The 27,787-nt window shown below is 31.7% G+C and overlaps 1 protein-coding gene across 9 annotated transcripts in view; it reads left to right on the forward strand.

Annotated features, from left to right (window-relative positions):
* Positions 1 to 27,787, forward strand: part of LOC115215917 (oxysterol-binding protein-related protein 6) — a 270,837-nt gene that overhangs the window by 59,617 nt on the left and 183,433 nt on the right. For 6 of the 9 annotated variants that reach the window (XM_029785276.2, XM_029785277.2, XM_029785275.2 and 3 more), the window contains one exon: positions 1,467 to 1,532. The exons of 2 other annotated variants lie outside the window; for them this stretch is intronic. In XM_029785276.2, the coding sequence (XP_029641136.1) occupies positions 1,467 to 1,532 (66 nt within the window). Of the gene's footprint in view, positions 1 to 1,466; positions 1,533 to 27,787 lie in introns of those variants that run through there. One more of the 9 variants, XM_029785273.2, reaches the window with a different exon arrangement.

Consider the following 27,787-nt stretch of genomic DNA (forward strand, 5'->3'; position numbering starts at 1 on the left):
TTTTACTGTGGGATATATAACTTTTTGTTGTTATTTATCAAAATACTCTTAAAACAATCATTAGAAAATGTCTTCCATTCTCTGTTGTGAAAACAAAATAAAAAATTAGTCACAACAAATATAATGAAATGACAATAAGTATTGTACTACAGTAGTAATATAGTAACAGGATTATAGGAGTTTTCAAATATTTTAATGGTAAATAGCAGTGTGTTGTGTGACATTGCTGGGAGAAAAACTGTTTTTGACCCTGGTTATTTGTTTAAAAGCAAATGTCAGATCTTCAAGTTGTAGTGAGTGATTTGAACAATATCTTAATATGATTCAGAATTCTTCCTATACACAGTGGATTGGTTAAACTCTTCTATACATGGGAGTAGAATACCATATTTGTGTTAACAGTCACTATAGATTGTAAATCCCTCTTGCCCAAATATGAACTAGTTACTATCATACACTGCAATGTATCTGAATGCTGTCAATTGTGCATTAATAAATGTTGGTAAATCTTGAAGATGACAATTTCATTGTCCTAAGAAAATACTGTTCTTGTTTGGTTCCCCCCACCCACCTCCTGGTCTGACCTATGATCAAAGATATTCCAGTATTGACCATCTTATCTTTTGTATATTTAGGATCACCTTGTTCAGTGTGTCCTCCATGTTTTAAGACATAAAGGTATGATAGGAGGGAATCTGGTTGTTATTTGTAGCTGGTCAATCTACTGCATAGATATTCTCTTACTGCTTCATTCATCACTAGGGAACCTTAACAGACTAAATCATTTCTATGATCTGGATGCTAAGAAACTGGAATACACAAACTTTTCCCCCCTCATTCTTGCTGCTGTTGATGGAAAATATACAACCTGTGGCACACCACTTCTTGAGAAAGGTTGGTCTATGTCTGCACTGTAACCTAAGTCCTTGATCTTTTAATGCTATTTGTTAGGTTATTATTAGGGCTTAAATTAATAACAACCTGACAAATGATAATGTGAGTAAACATGTCTCCCTCTCTTATTTGTTATTGTAAATGTTATTTGCAAACATTGATACTCATAGAGGTGTAGATTAGAGAAGAGTATAGTGTAAGGAGTTCAGAACACAGCTTTGTGCTGAAACACTCATTTATTTTGCTGCAATAAAGAAAATTAATCTACATCCTTAATCCATACTTTATTGTGTGTGTATGTGTGTTTCTTAAGAGAAAATATGTTTGTTATTCATTATTCTGTTAATTACTATAATTTCTAAAATAAGTAAATTATTTTGAGTTTTTAGTTGCATGAAGTTAAAGCAGTTTTGTTTTTACTTGCTATTATCCTTGTACTAATGTACACACATTGAATGACATCTATTTTCCTAATTTATTTCTTCTAGTTTAACATTTTGTAGATTAGTTCATCATTTTATTGCATCAACCATGATTTTCATAAATAATATTCATTTCACAAATAAACATAGGATTTACCTGGAGATGTAGACAGTGTATTTGCGGAAGGTGATAAAGAAAACAGTCTAACTACACAAGTAAGTATGTTTCATTCTGCATGGGTCACTCTCATATTCTGCTCATTGTACAGTTTTATAAATCTCGTCTCAGATTATTTCTTTATCTGTGATCAATGTTTCCTTTAGCTAAGCAGTTTGATTCCTTGAAAATCATTCAATTATATATTGTTATAGATAATTCCTATGATAAAAATTTCAAAAATTTGAGGCAATTATCTAACAGAATTTTACTATAATAAATTCACTTAGAAGAAGAATATATATTCAAAGTAGAAAAGTTATGGAGACAGATACTTTGATATCAACTACTGTTTGCTATTGTGATGGAATGGAAAATAAACCACATTCTAGTTATTTCATTGTTGCTGTTAGCAATTAATGTGAAAATATTTAAAGCATCAGGGTTTGTTTGATCAATGATTTCTTCTTTTGTAATAAACTGATTTCAGAAATCTAGAAATGGGAATTTTAAAACATTAATATGTATTTGTTCTTCACATAACACCTAGATAATGTTTGAAGCTGTAACCAAAAGTTTGGCTTTCATTTCACAATTCACCGACATATATATATATATCAATAAATTGTGAAATGAAGGCTAAACTTTTGTTAACTATGGGACAAATTATTTTCCCGATATTGCTGCAGCATTTTTTTTTTTTTTTAGTTAGTAATAATTGCAGTTAATAGCAATATAAACTGAAAAACTTTTGTTTATTTTCCTGTCTGAGAAGATGGTAGTTATAAGGTGTGGTGATAAAGCAACTGCCTCCATATATAAACTCATTTTCTTTTATTGAGAACTGATATATAGCTTTCTCATAGTCATAATTATGGAAACTTTTCCATTTATTCAAACATTAGTCTTACCTTCTCATTTTCAATATCTTAAAAATCAACATTATTATCAAAAATCTTTCATGGACACTTCATTATAAAATCTGAAAGCAAACATTTCGATAACATATATTGTTGCCATTTAATCATTTTTCTCTTCATATTTTAAACTCAAAAATTCTCTGAAAAATGTAATTTTGTAAATTCATAAAGAAAATCACAAATTTCTCAGTAAACCTTCAGAAATATAATGAAAAAATATCCAAAGTAAATATTTGAAGTAAATAATATTCCTCCCTTTCACTAAGCTGTATATCATGTAAATACTATATATAGTATTTGTTTGTGCTTGTGTATAATCATTGTTTTCACATAAATGGCCTTTTTTGGTAGCATTTTAATGATTCACTGAGCTGCAATAGTCTATCTCTGTAATTTGTGTTGTGTTTTCAGTGTTCAAATAAAATTAGTGAAATCTCATTCTACAAGCTTTATATTTTAGTCAGTGTTTTGTAGTTAGATCAGTTTGAGATAAATATCAGTTGTGAAAAGTTAGAAATAAAAGACAAATTAACAATTATATGAAATCCTCATTTAGAAGTTTTGTAACATGAAAACCTGATGACTCATAACAAAAGTATAATCGTTAACATCTATTTTGATAAATGTCTAATATATCAAATGAATATCATGAAGTTTTGGTTATTTTTTTCAACATTATGAAAATAGAAATGAAAAAATTTATATAATTGTTAATTTTCTGCTTAATTTATTACATTTGATGTTTGTCTTTATTTCTCTGTGGTTTTCTAAATAGTTGAGTGTTGTGTATTGATGACTCATTTTCTTTAGTTTGGTACAATGTCAGCAACTTTGAAGAAACTCTTGTAAACAAGTAACTCATTCAACAGTATTCGTGATTTGAAGAACTAAAACCATTCTGTCACTCTCTGTGCCGCTCATGCTCTCATTCATTTACTCTTTCTCCTCTCTCCATCCTCTCTTTCTTTTTTCTCTCACCTCCATACATATCATATATTTAACAAAGTTTTAAAATTAGAGATTCTCTAATCAAAAAAGCTAAGAAAGAAATATATCTGTGGAACATATTGATGTTTCTTGTAATATTGGTTACTACAAGCCATGTGTTGTAATTAAAACCTAAATGTAATCAGTATAAAGTGTTCTACTTTAATCAGGTAGGTAGTTAACGTGCATGTATTAGTTTTTGTTATCCGTAATTCTTTGTGAAATTGAAAAGATTTTCTTCCATAAGCAGTAAAATTTATCCAATGTTGCACAACTTGCTGTAGCTGACTTAATTAGATTTTAATATTTTCTATGTGTCATAAATTCTCATTATTAATGTAGTGTCTGTCACAATATTTCAATGAACTATTGTAGTTTTTGCTACTGTTTACTACCAATCAACATTTAAAAAATTATCTTTATTTCAGAAATTATTTTGAGCAGTACTGTAATTATAAATATAAAAAGCTTCATATATACAATTGTTATTTTGATAATTCATTCAGAAATATCAATATATATATATGCATGCACACAAATACACACACACATTATTGCATTGACAGTACTTTTTCTATTGATAAAATAAAATACTGCCAGAATCTGAAATTTTCTTGTTATTGAAAATTAAATTGTTTATTTCACCAATATCATCTTAATATTATTTTTTCTTTTTTTGTCATTTTGACAGAAATTTTGTATTTCATGATGAAAATATTTGGAGTGCCACTGTCATAATTTTAGTCTGTCTAGAATGTTATATAAATGTTAAAAAATAAATTGGATAAAATTATGGATAAAATTTTCAGATCCAATTCAGATCCAATTCAGCTTTGTAAATTTTATTTTAAGTTCCTCTTTAACTGTCAAATAATATAAAATTGAGGTAAAGCAGCAACTCAGTTTGAAGTTCTGTATGAATTTTAAAATTATTGTTAGAGTTTATAACATATTTTTCTCTCTGAACTACCTAAAGTATATTATACTTCTGGGTCTAAAGAGATTAAGACATTGTTGAAAACTCCTTCATATCAAAACTTCTGTTTGGAAAAACCTATTTAATATTTATAACCTGTCAATATTATTAACTCTAATAACATTCAATATTATTATTTTTGTTGCAACTTTTTTATGTTTTAATTACATTCATCGTATGTTACAAACATTAAACAGACTTTGACATAGCCACTTTAGTACAAGTATGTTATATGTCATTCTGTGTTATTTAATATCAAATGTTGCTTATTATATTTCTTTATTCCATTCATTTAGTTATAGTGAAACAAAATGAACATTTTAAAGGAATATGAAACTAAGTCTTTTGTTTTTCAAGACAAATGTCCTCATCAGAGGGAATGTCCTTATTAACCATTATTGAGAGAAATGGAAATAGAAAGTACATACCTCACTCCATTTATAAGTTGATCCTTGTTTTTGGAATCAACTTGTTAGCATATCAACTTCTGTTTCTTAATAAAATGGACTGTACTATTTGCAGCTTCACACTATCTGAATTGTTTACCAAATTCTGCAATGTTTTTTTTTGTCCATCTCTCTGTATATGAAGGTTGCACTTGAATGTGTTGATAAACTATTCACTTTTTCTATCCTAGCTGGCAACTGGTAGAACAGCTTCACAAACTTGCCCAAACTAGTTTGATCAACACCAGTTAAATTTGAATGTCTATTCAGTGTATACCAGCATCATATTAGCCAAGGCTATACATTCTGTCCTTTACTTCTTGGAAAGATGCCCATATGGTCAACTAATGCTCTAGACAGCACATCGTGTTACATTATTAAAAAAATGTGGACAATGACCTAATGCTATTTCCAGAGATAAGATCTGAAAGAAATACACCACTTTCAGTTATTACTCAGCTTAATCAATTCCACTGCATACTTGAACTGAGGCTGGGTGGTAATATGTAGTCTACTCAAAACAAAGGAAGATATATCTTCCTTTACTCAGCATTTGTAAACCTTTAGAACCTGAACTCCATGTGTGAACAAATGAAATTGCCCTCCACATCACCATTTCTAATGGGATTTAATATATAATATATCATACAGAGAGATTTGGGACTCTTGTCTACAAAAGGCTGTGAGCCAGACTTTGTGACTGTAGATTATCAAATACTGTTATGAACTAGTCTGCTATCAATGGGAAAAGGAACAACAATTATTTGACTTCTTTTAATCATTACTACTGTAGAGGAAGCTTGGAGAACTGGTTAAAAGGCAATAATGAACTTCCATCTGACATGGATATTTGTGCTGAAAATGTTCACAAGTTTTTACTGTTAAAAGTATTTGCTTTTACAAGGCCCTTGATACCCTGTTATTTAAATGCCCCACACACATACACCTTACTTTCACATTGTTTCTTGTTCATCACTAACTTTCAACATAACTGTACTGACTTCTTTTCCAGGCCGTGTTAATATGTTTCATGATAAATACCCAACAATTATCAGATAATCTTTATTAAAAAAGAAACCCTACTCCTTGGTGAAAGTCTGTCTTTGACAGTGTTATATAATTTTAAAAAATGAGGTGGATGTTATAAAAAATATTGTTATGCACAGTTGTTTGAAATTGAGCTTTCAGATAGTGACAGACATCTTCATATTGATATATTATCTGATTTTGGTTTGACAAATTGACTGTATAAGTCACAACGGTGAACAGTTTCTGGCTAGAAAATTTAAAAACAGTTTTTTGCTTGGATGTATTCTAAAGAGCTGTTACAAAATCCAACAAGAAATCAAAATTCATGGTTAGAAAGGCAATACAATGTCATTACTTTACTCCTAATTTTTTTCCATGCTAGGATGAGTTAGATGAATATTATGGCACCTCACTGCTTGTTGCAGTATTTCATCATTTGGCACATACAGCAAAATTAATCTTTGTTTTTGTGCATAATGTAGTTTTTCTTTAGAGTAGGATGGAGCATAGTTTTTACAGCTAGGTATTCTTCCTTTCACCATCCACTTCACAACCCAGATTGAATGTATTTTATTGAACCACTGATACTAGAAAGATTTTCTACAGCACAGCTAAACAGTCCTATCTGCATTATATCATTTTTTATTCCAACTTAATATTCTCCTAGACAAGTTGTTGGCACTACAACTTGCAGAGTCATGTCTCCTCTGGCTGTATTTTTATTTTTATTTTTTTTTGAAGTGGTGACAATTTATTTTATTGGCTTTGGTTCACAAAAAGAATTGTTAAAAACAGATTTCTATGTTGACTGTTTTGATTTTATCTAATAAATAACCTGTTACAAAGTAGTTTCTTACATCATCCCATATTTCATTATTAAAAAATTAATTTTTGTGAATTAATAGAAATTTCTAAGGATCAATTATGGCTATTGGGTTGGTTAAAAAATGAAATTTTATTTGGTAAAAGTATTTATTACTGTAGTGTTATTCATTAAAAGCATTTTTTCTAGTACTTTGCTTTGTTTTTTTTATCATTTCAAGTTATTTAAGCATAAATGAGATCAACTGTTGAAATGGACATTTTACAACTCAGCTATGAATTGTAAAGATATTCTCAACAAAATAGTAAAGATAATAATAATAATAATAATAATAATAATGATAATATAAAAACAAAATTGTAACAAAGAGAAAATATAAATATTGTATATATAATTCAAATGTTAAAGAAACCTCTGACTCGCTCTGTTTAATTTAGTTAAATTTGTTTTAAATTAGTTTTTATTTAATGAGAAATTGTGGGTAGTCTGGGATTTATTCAAACAATGCAGGTCCCTTATATTTTATGATCCCAACTTTATAAAATCCATCTGTGTGAACAAACAAACATAGGCATGTGTGTGCTCACAGAGAGAGGGGTGGGGGAGAAAGCAAAAAGAGAAAGTAAAATATTTGTAAATTATTCTTATTCCTGTTATGCTTTTGTTCTGGCTTGCAACAAACTTCTATTTTAATGTTATGAAATGAAGAAAAAATACGAAACAAAACAAACTGAAAATTGAAAGAAAACACTTGATTACAAATGTAAAACTATTCACTTCATCTTTTGTGTGAAACTACTTCAAAAGAAAGTTAACTCCTTTCATGTACACTTAAACATAAACATATTCTGCTATTTATTGAAAATTTCTCATAGCAATAGCCAGTAATCAATATGTTGAGCCCTTCTCAATACCTTAATCTTTTAAATCTGTAAATCTTCCACTTAATACTGTTTGGTAAATTTCTTTTGACCAATATTGCATCCAACCACCTTAGGGGAAGAGCAGTGATCAATACACTTGTGCCCCATTTCAGTAATGATTTTAAAAGCATGGTATGTCATGTGAAGTTGCACAATGAAGTTAGTCTTTTCCAAAAGACAAAACCTATTTTAAAACTGAAAATTTAATAAAGTATTAACAAAACTGTGAAAAAGATATTTCACAATAAAATTACAGACATTTTGTACATCTGTCTGGTTTATTAAATCATCATAGTAGACATCAACAGTTCAAAGATAGGATCTACATGTATAATCTTTTAATATCTATATACACTTACCTGCAGTTAATTTTACATTCAAATTACTATAAAAAATTCTACATCAGCTATTTTCATGATCATATTTTAGTTTAACCTTTCAGTTTTAATAATAATGTGAAAATTTGAAACACTTTTTTCCTTTTTAAGTTTAGTTAGCTTCAAAATCTTATTTTACTATTTGCTAATATATTTTCAGAGCAACTTTCTCAGCTATTGTTTTGTAGTTTGTTATTCTATTTCTGTATCTCTGAGATTGAAATTTCATTTATAGTAAGATTAACGTCACTGACTTTACTTTTTGTGTATATATTTACATCATCGTCATTGTCATCCTCGCTGTTGCTGTCACTGTCTTTTAATTCTACTCAAAATAATACTGACTTTTTTTCCTCCTTACCACTGACAGCCATCTGATTCTCTTCATAGTCTGTCCACTGTCCTTCCTTATGTTAATTGTTATCTTTTCCTGTTTGTTTATCTATTTGGTCAGTAACTAAGCATTTCAGATCTCAATATAAGTAGACCAAATCACATTTATACACAATGCTGCGGGCAAGATTAAATTTGTGATTTACTGTTGAAAAGACTATTTTGTTGATCACTTGCATACAATATTGATCTTTAGTCTTTAGTTAACTCTTTCTACATCCATCTCAATTATGGAATGGAAACATAGGATTCTTTGAAAACAGTTCTATTCGAACTGTTTTCAAAGAAAAGCTTTAGTGAAAATATATAAAAATGCATGAATATTATGGGTTAAAACTGTCCTGTAACATCTGAGAAGTTTCCTTGATATATGTGCTGAAAGCAGGATGTAGGCAGGAAATAAGTGTTGTATAGTATTTACTGATAAACACTAGCTCCTGGTTCAAAAAAAGGATTAGTTAAATCTTAACAGTATATGATGAAAGGCAAATGGACAACAATGCAAGATGAAACTAAATACTGCTTGCTCTCTCTATCTCTCTCTCTCTCTCTCACATGCACACATTTAAACTTGAGTACAAGAAAACATCATTGAAATAGGATATATAATGAAATGGATTAAAAAAAATTATAAGCTATATAAGAAAATTTAAAAAGTAAACAAATGTAAGCAGAAAATATATTTAAATTGACAAAATTAAAAGAAAATAATTTCTTCAAAGAAAACAAATATTTACAAAAGATCATGTATCTTGTTTAATGTTTATTATCTTATTCCTTTATCTTTCTGCAAATTACCTATCTTTGTTGTGTATTTTAAGCTGAGATTATTAAAATTAGTTTGATTCTCTTTAATGTAAAATAAGCAAAAATATATTTTGATTGTTATATAATGAAGTCAGATAAATTCTATGTTGTTACTTGACAAATTTACAGACAAGATGAGTCAACTAAAAAATATAAATAACTTACACTAAAGTTGCTGATGTAATTTAAAATCTTGACATCAAAATCACTTTCATCTCTTCAATTTATAAACATGTTTATAATCGGTATTATGTTATGTATTGTCAAGTTTTGATATTAAAAAACATTTTAAATTTACATAATTTTGAACCTCTGATCTGGTATAGAGATGCTGTAATTGTTGTTTAACCCCAGGTCAAATCTGATCATATACACCTATGATCAAAGTGTTGAAGCTATTACCATTCTGTCTCATTTTCTGATAATATATCCAATATCAAATATGTTCTTTTAGAAGATAGAGTATGGTTTGAGTGGAAATTAGCTGCTATTTACATAACAAGTTGAGCATGCATTTAGTGATGTTTTTGTAAATGCTTTTACTCAGAGAGAACCTTTGAAATACACATCTCTCAAGGAACTCCTACATAAAAATTACATTTTTAGGAGTTATTTTTAAGTAGATTCATGAAACTTTTCTCCTAGTTGTTAGTTCATGTATTGTTGTTTAGCCTCCTAGTCAACCTGGATTGACAAGATAAACCTATTCAAACCATGGCCACCTTGTCTTTTATTCAGACATAATATATTTAGGACTTCATTATCATATATGTTTTTCCTCTTTTTAAGACGTGTGTAATTTGAATAAGATTTGACTGCTATGTTTTGCAGGTCAAGCAACCATGTAGAAGCTTTGGTGTTAACTTGTTTAGTTCATATTGTTCATTATGTTGTGCTTCAGAAGCCTTTGCTCTTTGGAACTTGTTAGAATTATCATCCAACTCCTTATCTGCTGTATTTAGTTTTCCATATCCTACCACCTTTATTGCCCTTCTCTCTGCACCTTTCTGCTTCTCTTTATATTTTACATTAACAAGTCAGCATAGTCTGTCTTGGAATTACATTTAGCTACATTTTACCTGCCAGTCATTGACCTTCTCCCCTCCATTACTTCTTTAACAAAATAATTAATTTCACTCATCCATTCCTTCCGAGTCATCTGCTCCTTTTAGAAACATTTGAAAGGAAATGGAAACTAACAAATAAGACAGATGATAGAAAGAAGAAAGAAAGAACTAACTGAGAAAACAGAAACAACTCGGTTGATCAAACAACAGAATATAGAGAGCTGACTTTGAAACTCAGTTATGTTTGTTTGAGTTTAGAGGAAGATCTTTATATAATAGCAGACATATCTTTAGGAAAATTATAAGTTTTCAACAGTAGTGTTATGTTAGACGGGCAACAACACCTGTCTTATTTCATAACCAGAAGATATATTTGACAGAAGTTGATAAACATATAAACAAAAGGACACTTTTTTCTGTATATATGTGGTGTAACTATTTGAGTGTATTCCAGTTCACTTCTATTATAGCCAATATCTGAAATTATACTGTTTGAAATTTTGGCACAAGACCAGCAATTTTAAGGAGAGGGGATTTAGTTTATTACATGAACCCCAGTACATGGCTGGTACTGAAAGGATGAAAAGCAAAGTGGACATCAGCAGGATTTGAACTCAGAACTCATTGATCACCATCATCATTATCATCATCATCTGCTTTCCATGCTGGCATAGGTTGGACAGTTTGACTGAAAACTGGTAAGTTGGAGTTTGGGGGCTGTACCAGGTTACAATCTGATTTGGCTAGATTTCTATGACTGGATGCCTTTCCAATGCCAACCACTCTTAGAGTGTAGGGGGTGCTTTTTATGTGCTACTGGCATAGGTGCCATTGACCTGACACTGGCATCAGCCGCAACTATGGTCTCACTTGGCTGGATAGGTTAACACAAGTGCAATATATTGCCAACGGTCTTGGTCACCTGTCACTGCCTCCATGAGGTTTCACTTGGTCTTCACAAGCACAACATATTTCCCAACAATTGAAGAGTGCTTTTAATGGGCCAGTTACATGACACTGGCATTGGCCACGACTATGATCTCACTTGGCTTGATGTCATTGCCTCCGTGAGGCCCAATGCATGAACAGTACTTTTTACATGCCACTGGCATGGGTGCCAGTCAGACGGCACTGGCATCGGCCATGACTATAATTTCACTCAGTTCGACAGGTCTTCACAAGCACAGCATATTGCCCAACGATTGAAAGGTGCTTTTAGTGGGCCAGTTATGCAACACTCCCATCAGCCACAACTACGATCTCACTTGGTTTGATGGGTCTTCTCAAACATGGCATATCTCCAAAGGTCTAAGTCTTGTCATTGCCTCTGTGAGGCCTAACATTCGAAGATCATGCTTCACCACCTCATCTCGTGTCTTCCTGGGTCTACCTCTTCCACAGGTTCCCTCCACCATTAGAGTGCAACACTTCTTCATACAGCTGTCCTCATCCATACGCATCACATGTCCATACAAGTGCAGTTGTCTCTCTTGTATACCATATTTGATGCTTCTTATGTCCAACTTCTATCTCAGGACACTTACACTCTGTTGTGCATGCATACTGACATTACACATCCAGTGGGGCATACTAGCTTCATTTCTTACAAGCTTACACATGTCCTCAGCAGTCACAGCCCATGTTTCACTGCTGATTGCATGGCTGTTTGCACACAAGCATCATACAGTCTGTTTTTCACTCTTTTGTTACCAGCAGAGGTAGGAGCTCTCTGAACTTTGCCCAACCTATTCTTATTCTACCAGCTATGCTCTCAGAGCATCCACCCCTGCTGCTGACTTGGTCACTTAGATAATAGCAGCTATCAACTACTAGTTTTTCCCTTGGCATGTAATGGAATCTATTTGTGCATTTTCAGTGTTTATTGTACCTGTGCACCTTCCATACAAAAAAAAACTATTTTTCCTGTTAACCTTCCTCTGATATTGCTGCACCTCTTATGTGTCCATAGCTTACACCGGGTACATCTTATGGAGTTTCTACCTATACCTTTTCTACAGATCAAGCAGGGATTTGTGATTTGTCTGCTTTCCTACTTACTAAGACTTTGGTTTTTTGCTAGGTTAAATCTAAGGCCCTTCAATTCTAGATCTTGTTTCCACACCTGAAACTTCTTCTCTTGTTCTGGTAGTGATTCAGCTATAAGAGCAAGGTCATCAGCATAGAGGAGTTCCCAGGGGTAACCTGTCTTGAATTCCTCTGTTATTGCCTAGAGGCAAGTATTTGTGCACTGATTATAGTATTTCTGTTGGTTGGTTTGGTTAGATACGTTATGGTAGCTAATTTGGTGCATCTAACTTTTGAGGTAAATTTCTAACAAGATAGAATGTGTAAGAAATACATCTGGAGCCAATGAAGGACCAGTAGTTGTTATTTAGCTCCAGGTCAACACTTCACTATGAAAATTCCATCTTTTTAGATACATCTGTGACTACACTATCCATTATTATCCTTCCTTGTTTTAGACAGTGAACTTTGATTTGTTAGAGGTTTGACTGTTATTTCTTGTGACCATGTGCAAACAAACTACCAATAATATCCTTTAGTTACATCACTTGATTTCAATCTTTCTCCTTAAGAATGTTAAAGAAAACAACACAAGTGAAATAATCAACATTGTTGTTTTTAGTATTTTTTTTTATCAAACAAAGGCCTGTTTATTAACTTTTGTAAGAGAAAGGTAGTATAGACAGTTGAATCAGCCTGAAAAATAAAAATAACAATGTTGATGAATGATAATAGGTCAACTTTCTCTTGGGGTTGGTTTATACCAATACATTATATCAAAGAGTGTGAGTAGGCTGATGATGGTTTAGTTGTTAGAATACCTTTAAACCAGTTGAGAGATTTGTAGTTGGTATCCTCTTATCTTCTACTGTTTATTTGTTTCAGTCATTTGACTGTAACCGTGCTGGAACACCATTTTGAAGGGTTTTAGTCAAACAAATCAACCCAAGGACTTATTTTTTTAAGCCTAGTATTTATTCTATTGGTCTCTTTTGCTGAAGTGCTAAGTTTCAAGTGCATAAATACACCAACACCAATTGCTAAGCAGTGGTGACACACACACAGTGGGTTTCTTTCAGCTTTTGTCCACCAAATCCACTCACAAGGCTTTGATCGGTCCTAGGCTATAGTAAAAGACACTTGCCCAAGGTGCCATGCAATGGTACTGAATCTAGAATCAAGTGATTAGGAAGCACACTTGTTACTACACAGCCATGCCTATGTTATTCATATTATATCAATAGTCAAGATGATTTAGCTCCTAAAGACTATGTTTGCCTATCTTATTTTTGTTGTTGTTTTGCTCTCTGGTTACTCCTGATTCAGAAACCTATGAGCAAAAACATTTCAGCCTTGATCACGTGGTCTCTTTGTATATCAGGATCTAAATAAGTTCATCTTTTCTTTTTTTGATATATGGTAATGGTTTTTGAGAGACATTTGGTTGTTACTTTTAATCTAGCAACAAATCATGTGGAGGCTTTCTTCTAAGCCTATATCATCAGTGGTGTTACAGTATTGTAATTGCCTTTTTTTTAAAACATGAAAATATACTTTGAACAAAGTTTACTTGCTACTTTTTATTTTGACGCATTAAAATACTTGCCATCAGCTTGTGATTATTTGAAATTCAATTTAAATATGATTACAGAATGATTATGAAACATCTGGTCCAGCTTTTACTGCTTCTACCATTTTCACCAATCTTCCTACAAAACAATCCATTTTTTTTACTGTAATATGATTTTAAAATATACTTATCTTGCGTTTAGCAAATGTTTATTTAAATACTTAGGGAATTATGTTAATATACATTTACTTGCTAATTTAATTTGTTTTATTTTCTAGTTAAATTGATTACTGTACTTATGAGATTTTTACTGTATTAATTTGAGCAGGTTTTGCTTTCTATTGTTCCTGAGATTTGTAGTTCTTTAGAAGTTTATCTGTATTTTTATTTTCCCAGGGAGAGTATAATCCACTTCAGTTCCATGTGTTGTCCAGCTTGCTTAATAGATCTAAAGAAATTCACTTGTTTTTCTTATTTTTCTGTTAACTCCCCCCACTCCCCCCACTACCACTGTCTGTGATAAATCCATAGAAGTGGTGATAAAGCAAGCACATGTAGGTCTGCTGCTGTAAATCCCTAGATGGCCCAAACATAGAATGGACTAAGGGTGCATCACACTCCTACTTGAAATAAGTGTTTGAACAAAGTGAAGATGGAGCAGTAAGCACATTATTTGGTTTGGCCTGACTTTCTCTTGTAATGTTAAAACCAATATGCACATAATTTTTTATTGTATTCAAATATTCTCTTACTGTTCTCGATAGAAAAGTTTGCTAGTTTTCAGAAGATAAGGATTACAAACAATACAATATATTTCAATTATTTACAGTATATCTAATTTGTTGAGGTTTGATATCTTATAGTTTGTTTCATTCTAACAATTCCCTTTCTAAAATGTTGTGTTATTTAAAATTTCCTTATTGACACTAGACTACTATTCTAAGCTTTATATATATCAATTTTTTTTTTATGGAAATATCTTCTGTTCTTATCAGAATTTTTGAAAAGTTATAAAATTTGAATTAAGAATTTTATAAAAAATCTAACAAGCTTATTGATTTTATTGATCACCTAACAGAAATGCTTGCCAGCAAGATAATTTGATTTGAATTTGCATAACACTCTTAAATAACAAATCCTTGTCCTGGAAATTCTCTCACTGGTAATTTATAAAGAAACTCTTCTTTCCAATGTTGTAGAAATATATAACCAGTTTTGAATTGTGATGAGTTGGTGTAACATGTCAAAAGAAAACTTCTCAACATCAACATGAGATATTTAGATAAGTGTAGGAGATAAAACAACAGCAAAAAAGGACTACTAGTACTTTAGTCATTGACATTTCTGCTTTAAAAAGTAGTCATGGTGTAGATTTCAATAACTGATTTTTCTGATAACTCTTATGAGGAAATACAATATGTTGATATTCTTTTCTTTAATATTTGTTAGCCTGCATAGGAGGAGCAGTACTTATGAACTGCACAGTTCTTAACAGATTAGCAAAGCAAATTTTTAATAGCAACAGGAGGGAGAGAGAGAGAGAAATGACACTGTTCAGTGGAAATTTGGTACTGGAGGAGAACAGGCAAGTCTATCAGGTAGTGTGTCTTACTTTTGGAATGTCTGTGTGAGGGGTGGTGGCTGTGTGATGTGTACTTTTAACAATGTATTAGTTGCCTGAACTTGTTTAGAAGTCTTTTATAACTCTAAAGACATTTACAACACTTCATTGTGATAGAGAAAAGTTTGTTATGAAAATAATATGGGGTAACTTATGAGCTGAGAAAAGGGAGAGAGAGAGAGGGTGGGGAGATAAAGAGAGAGAGAGGGGGAGAGAAAGAGAGAGATAAAATTTGTAGCAATTATAGTTGTTTGGATAATATTTTGAGAGCTGCAAGCTGAAGATTTATTTCCTGAGATATCATCCCCCCTCCTCACCCCCCTCCACCACCATCGTTTGCAGAGAGTAAATAGAGCATATTGTATGTCTGCCCAATGGGGATGTACAGGTATGGAGAAGATGTTAAAGTTATGTGTGGAAACTGATGGAGATATGTTGAAGAATACCAATGAAATAGGATTAAGAGTAGCTTAAAGTGTCAGCAAGTAGACCATTGGAGAATTTTGGTGCTGTACTTCAGTCTATGAATTCCATCAATACAAACTGCCAAAGCTTCTAATTGGTTCTGCTTTTTATACTTGACACGGTCAATGGTTTTCCTAGTGTCACAGATAGCATTGATTTCCCTAAAGTTTACAAGTATCAGCGTTCTTTCCTACCTTTGTATTTACAAAATTCTGATTTTACTGACCTTGTACTGGTAGGTTTCTGAAGAGAGACAGAGATTCAAGATAGTGTGGAGGAGGTGATAATTTTGAATGATTGTTTCTACCATCATCATTTAGCATATATGTTCTATGCTAGCATAGGTTGGATGCTTTGACAGGATCTGATGGGCCCATTGAACTCCACTGTCTGCTTTGACATGGTTTCCATAGTTTAATGCCCTTCCTAATGCCAACCACTTTACGGCATGTACTGGATATTTTTTGCATGTCACCAGCTGTAATAAAGTCACTAAACAGCTTGCAAGACTACTAGTGGTGGGTCGTTTTATGGTAGGAATAAGGAGTAAAAGTATGCGAGAAGACGCCTAATTTTCTAATTTCTTTATTTCTTACCACATTACCAAAAGTATTAAATTAAATTTTATTGGTGTACATTTTCAAATTGAATTATATTCGATGTCATTATATTTTATAAAGGCAGTGAACTGATAGAATTGTTAGCACATTGAGCAAAATACTTAGTGGAATTTCATCTGCCTTTATGTTCTGAGTTCAAATTTTGCTACGGTCGACTTACAGGGCTGATAAAGTAAGTACCAGTCAAGTACTGGAGTTGATATAATCGAATTGCTCCACTTCCCCGAAATTATTGGTCTTGTGCCAAAATTTGAAACCAATATTCTGATTAAGATGGTGAGCTAGCAGAATCATTAGCACGCTGGGAAAAATGTTTAGCAACATTTTGTCTGTCTTTACATTCTGAATTCAAATTCTGCAGAGTTCTATTTTATCTTCCATCCTTTCGGGATTGATAAAATAAGTACCAGTTGAACACTGTGATCAATGTAATCATTTTACCCCCTGCCCCAAAATTGCTGGCCTTGTCTCAAAATTTGAAATCAATATTCTGCTTCTATGTTCTGAGTTTGTGACATTGATGTGTCCTAAATTTGTGACTTTGATGTGTCTGTATTAGAAATGATTATCTATATTTTATGATATTTATATATCATATATTTTATACGTCTATTATTTTATTTAAGGCAGTTGGACTGGCAGTGGTATTTAGTTAATGCCTTATGATATTTAGTTTAAAACCCTTTACATTCTGAGTTTAAATCCTGCTGAAGTTGATGTTACCTTTCATCCTCCCAGTTAAATAATGATGTTGAGATAATCAATTCTTCCTTGCCTCCCACCACCTACATTTCTGGCTGTGTGCTTGTGTAACAAATTATATTCTATGATATTTTTAATTCTGGGTTTTTAATCCCTCACATCCACATCTTAGATATTGATTTATTCTAGCAGATTAGAATCATTTTCCTTCACAAGTGAATTTTTTGCTATAAAAAAATCTGTGCATTATTGAACAGAGAACAACTTTAGTTGAATTTCATGTTGTGTTAATATAACAAAGAGTAGAGTATTACTTTCTTTTTTTACATATGTGGAAGAATGGTACAGCTGAGTAATTTGTATGGGTTTATTAGCTTTGCATTGATGTGGATTGTTGAATAAGCTTTATGAAGATATTTGTTTCGAATCATCATTTAGCACCTGCATGGGTTGGATAGTTTGACCAGATCTAACAAGCCAGAGGACTGTGCTGAGCTCTTATGTCTGCTTTGGCTTGATTTCTATGGTTGGAGGCCCTTCTTAATGCCAACCACTGCACAGTGTACTGGGTGCTTTTTGTAGTCACGAAGTAACTTGTAATATAAGACCTCCTCAACTGAGTGTGGATGTAGTATTGCGATAGATAATTTTATGTCAAGTGTTGAGGGGTTAAAGTATGATTGGGAAACAGGAACAGGTGTCTAGCTGAAGAGAAGATAAATGACTTCCCCAACATGAAAGAAAAGAGGTGGTGAGGGCAGACTCCCGTGTACAAATTGAATATAAGAGAGAAAATAGAGAAAGAGGATTAGAAAGGGTGGGTGGATATGTATGTTTGTGAAAGAGTGACAGATGGTTAGCGATGGGGATTAGAGGTGGGTACAGTAAATGGGGCAGTTTATTCTTTTAAAAGAATACAAGGACAGAATAAGAGTCTGCTGTAGCTTTACAGAAGAAAGATAATACATTTTGTTTAAAGGGGAGCCCATCAGAGTGGTTTGAAAAAAAAAAAAATACAGCTAAAATAATGTCAGTAAAAGATTTTTTTTCTTTTTGATACACATTTTAAATACGGGTCATATAAATGAAACATCTTTCAAGGTGATTCAATTGACTGCTTATAAAGTAATACAAATTTGAATGTTTTCCAATTAAATGAAAGTTTAGCTTATTAAGCTTAATGTGTGAGGGTTATTCTATTATATTATCATTATTATTATTATTATTATTATTATTATTATCATCATTATTATTATTATTATTATTATCATCATACAGAAGATCTGAAGTTATTTTTACTATCTAGGCAAAGATATTATTTACTAGAAAAACTAGAATTGTCTGGTAAGGAAAGTAAATGAGTGGAAATAGTAGAGTATTGTTTATACCAATAGCTACTGCTTTATCAGTGCTGAACATTGCCAAGATCGCTTTCATTTTAAAGTCATCAAATGTTATGATTGGCATTGGAACAAATTTTGGAGATAAGAGAGAGAGAGAGTGACTAATACACTGGACATGGAGTTTGTTGGTTCAAATAAGTGGATACAGAAAAAGTGTTAGTTTTAGAAAGATAATAGTTTGCCATACCAGTAACGGTTTGTCAACATTAATAGTTGAGAAAAATTTGAGCTTAAATGAATATGTAGCCAAAGGAAGAGAAAGAGAAAGAGAGAGAAAGAGTGGCAGGAGGGGCAGATAAATATGTTTTAAATATGGCTATGTTTTCTTTTCTATTATTTTGGACAATGTTTTGGTTGTATTTCTTGAGAAAAAAATTGCACATATATAATGTGAATTGATTGATCTAGTTCTCAGAAGGCAATTCTATTTCGATGGAAACACAGAACTAAGTGAAACTATTAATGGAATTTAGGGGAAATATTCATATCTCCATTATAATATAGAATAGTCTTTGTTTTGTTTTTGTGGGTGCAGCAGATTTTGTTTTGTTTTGATTGTCAGCATTTTTATTAATAGAGCTTCGAAAAAAAATGTTATATTTGGTTTTCTTCCCATTCTTTTTCTATCTTCCTTTGTCCATTTGTTTCTTTTTTTTTCTGCTTCTTTATCTTTATACCTCACTCTTCATCAAAACTGACCATTCAAGACAGTTGCCATTTCTGTGCTAACTATTCAGGATCATATATATGTGTGTGTGTGTGGAATTCCATTGGTTACAATAATGATAGTACCAGTTTATCTGAGCAACGGAACAGCTTGCTCATGAAATTAACATGTAAGTGGATGAGTGCTCCACAGACATGCATTTCCTTAATGTAGTACTCAGAGAGATTCAGTATGACACAATGTGCAAAGGCTGGTCCCTTTGAATTACAGGTGCAACTCATTTTTGCTAGCTGGGTAGACTGGAGCGACATGAAATAAAGTGTCTTGCTTAAGGACAGATGCACTGCCAGAAATCAAACTTGCACCCTTGCAATCTCCAGCCCAATACCCTAACCACTAAACCAGCTGTCCTCCTTGATTACCACATTAACTCTTTCATGACTAAATTTCTGTGATTTTTGGTTGAATTCTTGATTATATTTTAGATTAATACAAAATAATGAAGAATTTGGTTGTCATTAGTGAAATAGCTAATTTTCAGATTTATTTCTATCTTAAGCTAGTTTTGGAACAATTTCATAAAAACTTTTTGCATAGAATTGTCAAGGTAGATTATGATTTAAGTATGAATTCTTTAAAACAATTGGTTTATAAGGCCAGTTAATATCAAAAAGTTTAAACACTTTGAGCAAGCTCCTCTTCTCTAGAGGTGTACCTCCTGGAAGTTCTTTTGCACCCATATTGTCCATCCCACATATAAACTTCAATAATTCAAATAAAAAAATGAATTACTCTAATCACTGTCTACATAAATAAATTATATGTGTGTGTGTGTTTCTGTCTATCAAACCCATTCATACGATCTCAGTTGGGCAAGTCTCTTCTGAGACTTGCCCAAGGTATCACATTGTGGGACTGAATCCAAGACCACATGGTTGGGAAGCAAACATAGACATGCCTGTGTAAATAATTGATTGCTTTAATCAGTTTTGATCATTATTGCTAAGTGGACTAGAAACATTCATGATACTGTTACTTAAGATAGTATTTTACTAAGTTTAAATTTCTTCTACTATCTAGTTTATTGGTTCCATTTCAATTTAATCACTTTGCTAAATGGAAGTGTAATCCTATTTGTACTAATTGCATTAGAGAATAGTGCAATTCCTAGAGATAGTCAAAAGAAACCTCCTAAACCAAATTAAAGATGATTTTTGAAAGAAAATAAATTTAGAATACGTAAAGTGTACTAGCCATCTGAATGTGGCTAGCCACTGGGGGTGGGGTGTTACTGACGCTTTTAGCCCCAGGAGATCGACGTCTCCAGCTGGCCTTAGACACAATTTCAGAGAATAACTATCGGTCTAATAGTAAATGACTATTAAAATCTTACATTTATTTAAATGCTTCCTTTAGTATCATTGGTTATAATGTTCTGATGAGTCAGTTATGAATTCACTATATATCCCATGGTTAGAGTGGCATAGGAGTGTTTTTTCAACTCAGGAACAATAAATACTGCAAGGTAATTTTGTTTGACATGTTGCAGATTGGCAGTTTTTGCACTGATGTGTGTATTCCCTGTTCCTACACACAATGGGCTTCTGCAAATTTCACTTACAAACCATTAATCAGCCCAAAGTCATGGGCTTAAGTTTACTGCACCGTAATGATGCTTGCTTCCCAACCACATGGTTCCAGGTTCAGTCCCACTGGGTGGTATCTTGGGTAAGTGCTTTCCATTATAGCCTCAGGCTGACCAAAGCCTTGTGAGTAGATTTGTTAGACAGAAATTGTAAGAAGCCTATTGTATATATATATATATATATATATATATATAAAGTTAATCCAAACAAGAAAACAAAAAAAACACAACAACGCAAGGACGTGGAACAAATAAAGTATTATTGGACGCTCAGGAAAGAAGGGAAGAAGGAGGGTTTAACGTTTCGAGCGGAGCTCTTCGTCGGAAACATAGGAGAAGGAAAGATCCCGAGAAGGGAAGACAGAGGAAAAAAAATCGCCGGTGGTACTCATGAGGTCACATACTGAATATATATATATATATATATATATATATATAAAATGTAAAGGTGTCAATACATTATTTCTAAAGCCTACATTTTCTCACTGCTACTTAGTAAAATGTCAGATCTTACAGTATGTTGTTTATTTTTGGCCATCAGTTTAATATATTGCCTAACAAAATCTCTAAGTATTGATTAATAGCATAACTTGATAATCCTCTTAGCTTTCACTGTCCAATGACATTTTCTAGTACTATAGTGGGATTTACATAATCACTAGAAGTATTGTTCTTAGAAACTTTAGTCATTGATGAACATAGCTACACTGGTTTGATTATTTAATCTGTTACAATTGAGAACAAATCATTCTATTTGGACTTTCTGTATATACTTAAAGGTAAGAACAGATTGCTTCAACTACAGAGTTGGTTTTCCAGTTCAATTTGTTGTTTTTAAAAATATAGCTTTAAAATAATACAAACTAACGATGCATTTTTGTAAAAAATATTATTTCTTTTCGATAAAGTGTTTATTTAAAAAACAAAACAATTGAAATTGACTATTTCACATTTATGTCATCTCGCTTTATGTAAACACTGCTGTTGCTGCTCACACAATTCTGCACTTTAAGCACATTCGAGAATTCCTTTGTTTAAATTATTAAATGTTTAGTTCTTTATTACTAACAATAAGGAGGAGAAATAGAAGAGATAATTTGCTGCTATTATAGAAAATTGCTACTTGTAAAGTGCAACACAACTCAAACAATTCTATTGCTCTTGTGCTCATATTATATCTAATGGCTATTTTGAATAAGAAAGCTGATTATTATTATTTACATAATTTAAAAATTAAATTAAGATTATTTATCTGATTAAAATATTCTCCTTAACCAGGGCAGTAATTTCATAAACAACTTTTCAGCATAACACAATTTTTAAAAAATTAGTTTAGAATATGATGTCATTAGTTTAACTATATATTTTGTGAGGAAACTGTTACCAATAGTTGAGAAATTTTAATATATAATAAAGTATTTACATAATAGACCATTTCTGTCACAGTCTGTTCAAAATATTTACCTTGAGCAGAAAACACCTTTGCTAGTTTTACTCCTCTCAAATTCAAAATTTTGTAGAAAGTTATCTTATTTAATGTTTTCTGTTTTATACTTGTTAATACCATTTGATATTAATATGCTATGTATTTAATAATCGTTGATATTATAGTTCTTAACATTTCTGCTTTACTTTTTCATTCTCAGTATTCTTTTTATGAATTTACTTAGTATTATTTTCAATGATTCTTCTATGTTTAAATTAAGATTTCAAAATTAACTTTCTTAATCAGTTTAGTATTGTTAATATTTTGATTTTCAATTTAATCAAATCACTGCTGTTTTGATATATTGATTGAAAGGAATTTATTTTTAATCTTTAGATTCATCATGAAATTTTACTAGTTTCACACTAAAATTTAATGGTGAAATTTAGTCATATTTAAATACTTCAATTCTATTTTGGTTCTGTTTTATTTAACTTCTTAGAATTCTACTTTAAAATGAATGAAACGACTTATTTACTTCAAAAATTGTTTATTCTAACAATTTATAGCCTTCTAAAAATACATCATCTTACAGAAGCAATATTTGTGAGAGTTTTTGTAGTTTCTTTTTAAAATGTTCCCATCTGTTTAATTATCAGATGTATCTATAACAGAATTGACAACCCTTCAAAATTACAAGATAGAAATTATAGATCCTTACATATAATAGAAAAAACATTTTAAAATTCTATTTTTTAATCAATTATGTGAAATTTAATTGGATTAATGAATCAACAATAAATTTCTATTTGAAGATATCTTTTGAAAGGTGAGATAGAAGAATGTTTAAAAATGGGTTCATTACTTTTTAAGATAAAAGTTTAAATTCAATAAGATTCTGTAGTTGTACATTGTATAGATTTTACTGTTCAGTTATTGTACTGTTAAATATGAAGCTATCAATCTTTTTTTGTTATCTACATTATGTAGATTTGTGACGTGAACTGTTGAGATGCTCAGCTCAGTATCATGGACTTTTTGGAGTACAGCAGTCCTCTGACCTTGGAGTCTTTAACAGGGAATACTGCAGTCTTTCTGTCATCAGTATTCCAGGCTGTATGTATTATATGCACACTAGCAATAGATTATATCTGTATTAAATATGATATGTAGGCACAGAAAACGAGAGAGCAGTATAGAAAAAAAAGATTTTATCTTCTTTCCTGTTGTCCTTTTCAACTATCAACTTCATTATCTATCTAAACCTTGTTTCCAATTTGTTTTTGTAAGTCATCAATCTCGAACTGAAAAGTGAAATTGCTTAAAGACTAGTACAGATAACTTTTCACTTGTATGTAGAACAGTTTCTACTACCTAAATTAAAAATCCAATGCTAATCCCATTAAACTGATTTAGTATGCTGATTGAAAGTGCTTAAAAAAACTAGGGCAACATGTCTAGTGTCAAAGGAACTGTAAATATGATAACTGGATTACATCGAAATTTAATATTATTAGATTTGTCCTCATTGAATCCACTTTATATATACCAATATCTTTATTTTAGTCTTCTAAAATTTAATCTAGTAGTTCTGTGAAATCACGCCTAGTTACCTTTATCTTCAGTGTTTACTGTTAATTTATTAAAATGCATATAAATGTTAGAGTTTTTCATAGATTCCCATGGGTGTCTCTCTTTAATCTTTCAAAACTAATCAATATAAAATTGAACACACATTTGTGTTGTGCTATGGATAGCTTGGTTTTTAATATTAATTTTTAGTGTTTTAATGCAAAATAAATTACCATCATATCTATTCTTCATGCAGACATGGGTTGGATGGCTCAACAGGAGCTGGAGAGCTGCCTGGGCTCCATTTGTCTGTTTTGTCATATTTTCTATGGCTGGATGCCTTTGTTAATGCCAATCACTTTACAGAGTGTACTGGATGCTTTTAATGTGGCACCAGCATGGGTGCTTTGATGTGGCCTCAGCACCTGCGAACCTGCAAGTGCAAGATCTATCAGTTGAGAGAGGAATGTACCTGTATGTATGGAAGGCTATGATTTTACATAGCTTGATGTGTCTTCTCAAGCACTAAAAGCCACCAGAAGTCTTGATCCTTTGTGATCTCCCCTGTGAAGCCCAATGTCTGGAGATTCTTTTTCATCATCTCATTCCATTTCTTCCTGGGTTTTCCAAACATTTCCTCCACAATTAGAGATTAGCACTTCTTGATGCAGTTGTCCTCATCCATATGCATCACATGACAATACCAGTGCAGTCTTCTCTCTTACACACTATATCTGATACTCATGTACCCAATTTTTCTCTCATATCATTTATACTCTGTTGTACATGCATACTGACATTACCCATCCAGCAGAGATGATGAAAATATTTCAAATAGTGCTTATATAAAGTAATGATAGCTTAATTTTTAATTACATACAAATGAATGGACAGGTACTTATCCATCTGTAAGCAAAGCAATGTTGTTTCACTCTCAAGTAACATTTATTTCATCATAGAATAGTTGGTGCTAGAAAGCATATACACTTGAATAAGAAAATATTTGCCTTGAACAGAAGATAAGAAAAATAGACACAAATATTAATTATTTGAAATTATTTTCTTATAGTGCAGTTATTATTTTAATTCATTGATGGATTCTATTGATATGTATTGATTTTCCAGTATCCATTATCGTTGCTAAAATTACCAAAGTATTAGTGGAAAACCAATATAAAATAGGTTTATTTTGAATCCTTACTATTGAATTCTGAACTTATAAATACTATACAATCTTAGATATAATTTTATCTATTTTTATTACATATTTTGCATCTATATTTAAATTTAGTTATTTCAAATATTTAAAAAATTAAAAAATTTTTCTATCTTCTTTCTCTCCCTCCCTTTTAAAAATTGTGAAATTATCTGATAAATATGATTAATTTAATTTCTGTAATTTCAGAATTACCATAGTAACCAACCCAGACATTGTTTTTAGATATCACATAAGATAGGGCACACAAACTGCTGCTCATAAGAATGAAATGTTTATCACTCTGTCCTTTAGTATGTTATTCTAGCAAAAGATTTAAAAGATGTTCTTGGTTAACTGGGTGTTACTATCTATGTAATTTTATAAATTAACATGTTTTTATTTATGATTTTATAAAACCTTGTATTTTACACTGATATATTCAAACTAGTGTCTCCATCTTAATATTAAAATTACAGTATTATAGTTGTTGTATGGCAGCAAGACATGGACATTAAACATCACTATAATGAATGCATTGACACAGTGCATGGTGGATGCATCATACTTGAGATCACTGTGCGATTAGAAGAGAAACATTTGGATCCAACAGCAGACAGGAATTGATGACATCATCACTACTCTCAAGAAGAGCACAGTCAGGCCAATCACATTGCTGGATTTAAGGACAACAGGTGGATGATATGAGTGACAAAGTGAACTCTGAAAGAATGGACTAAATCATGAAACAAACCAAAGGTGAAATAGCACAATGATATTACCTACCACCTGGGACTTGTACAAACAAGATTGGTCAGAGATAGATGTTGGTGGAAACAGTCTTAGGAGAAGTTCCTCAATCTAAAGTGATATTAGCCCTAGAATGCATGAATAAATGACTTCTTTGGTCTTCTTTAGTTACAATGGTTGAAATAAAATGAAACTATAGTAGTCAAAACAAGGTGACTAGTGGTCCAACAATACCAATGTATAATAATGATACTTCCTTGTTTTGGAAATCAGACCAAAATTTTATAAATCCAGTTCAGGATTTATTTAAGATGGTGTGAAATATCATTGTAGCTGGCATGTCTTAGTTTAGCATTCAGATTAATTCTGTCAAATGTAATCCTTATTTATTCATATTGTTTTGAATTAATCATAGATTATCATGTAGCTTTGAGATTTCAATGATGCAATTGATTACATTTAGAATGACATTTTAAGTGAGATGCAAGAGGCTGGATCTGGCTGGTTTTAACATAAAACAGGCAGAATATTTGTGCCAGATATGGCCAGTTTAAATGCTAAAAAATTAACACATTTTCTTTATAACGATTACATTTTTGCTGTTATATGATATGTATACATTTAAAATGTATCATACATCTTAAAGTATGAAAAAAATCTGTTGATAGTAAATATTTTGGTTAAAATCTAAACTGTTTCTGTATGTTCCAGGTTGACTTGTGTAGTTGGTGACTGAAGTGAATTTTAAAAATTAAATATTATTATTTCATCTTGAAATAGTGTACTTAGATTAGAGAAGGTTGTACAACTAGGAGAGCTGTGAAGCTGTATATTGATATATAGTAAAATGTTACAGGTTGTAATGAAGTTTTGAAAAACATAAATGAATATTTTAAATGTATTTCTAATTATAAACCCTGAAGAGGAAGCAAAAGGGAAGCATTTGGTTTGCATTTGGATTCTGCACTAATGTCTTCACTAGTGATGGATTATCACTAAGTTTTCTAATGAATCAGAAAACTACTGCTTTCAAAAAGTGTTTAGAGTGGAGTAAAAACCTACAGAATTGGTTTCTAGACCAGTGGAAGAATGTTATTTTCTCAGACAAGTCATCCTTTACCTTATTTCCAACCACTGGCTGAGTATACATGTGGAGACAGCCAAAAGAAGCATTTGACCCAGACTGCCTTCTTTCAACTGTTAAACATGGAGGAAATCTGGCTTTGTGCAGCTCCCAGCAAACAGTTTTTGTGGAAACTAGGTTCTCGAGGTGGTCATTAAGCTCTGCAGTAGTTTGGGAGCTGTACGTTTGGGATCATTTCTAACAATTCACGTAAGAATCCGACGGTCCCTACCTGAAAGTTTTGGTTTTCTTCTGGAGTTTTGTTTTGACAAGGAGGTTTTTCCCTCTTTCTCAAAGGCTATCATTACTTTCGAGATAGTACTTCTTGATACACCAAACATTTTGGCTGTTTTCGTTATGCTAGCACCTGCCATACGAGTACCAACAATTTGACCTCTTTGAAACTCCAATAGATCTGTCATTTTAATAAATTTTAATTACCTTTTTCTGATGATATCAGAAAAGAAACAGCAGTTTTAGCAAAACATTTTAAGCAACACTAATAATAAACCAAAAAACATAAAAATAAGCAAACTTTTGATGGTTTTATAGATATTTCAAAATTATGATGCTAGGTGTTTCCATTATTTTGTCCAACCCCTGTATATAAACTATAAAAAATACAAAAATGGGATAAGAACGTAAAACATCTAGACAGTGTTAGGTGATACAAAAAATGGACAACAAAACATCCAGACAGACAATACAAAGAAAACAAGGACAGGTCATGCGGAGTTTTCTATCCTCAGTTGAGTTCCAGATTATCTTTGCAATTTCAGCTG

The sequence above is a fragment of the Octopus sinensis genome, linkage group LG9 (genome assembly GCF_006345805.1).
Source record: "Octopus sinensis linkage group LG9, ASM634580v1, whole genome shotgun sequence".
Classification (NCBI taxonomy): Eukaryota; Metazoa; Mollusca; class Cephalopoda; order Octopoda; family Octopodidae; genus Octopus; species Octopus sinensis.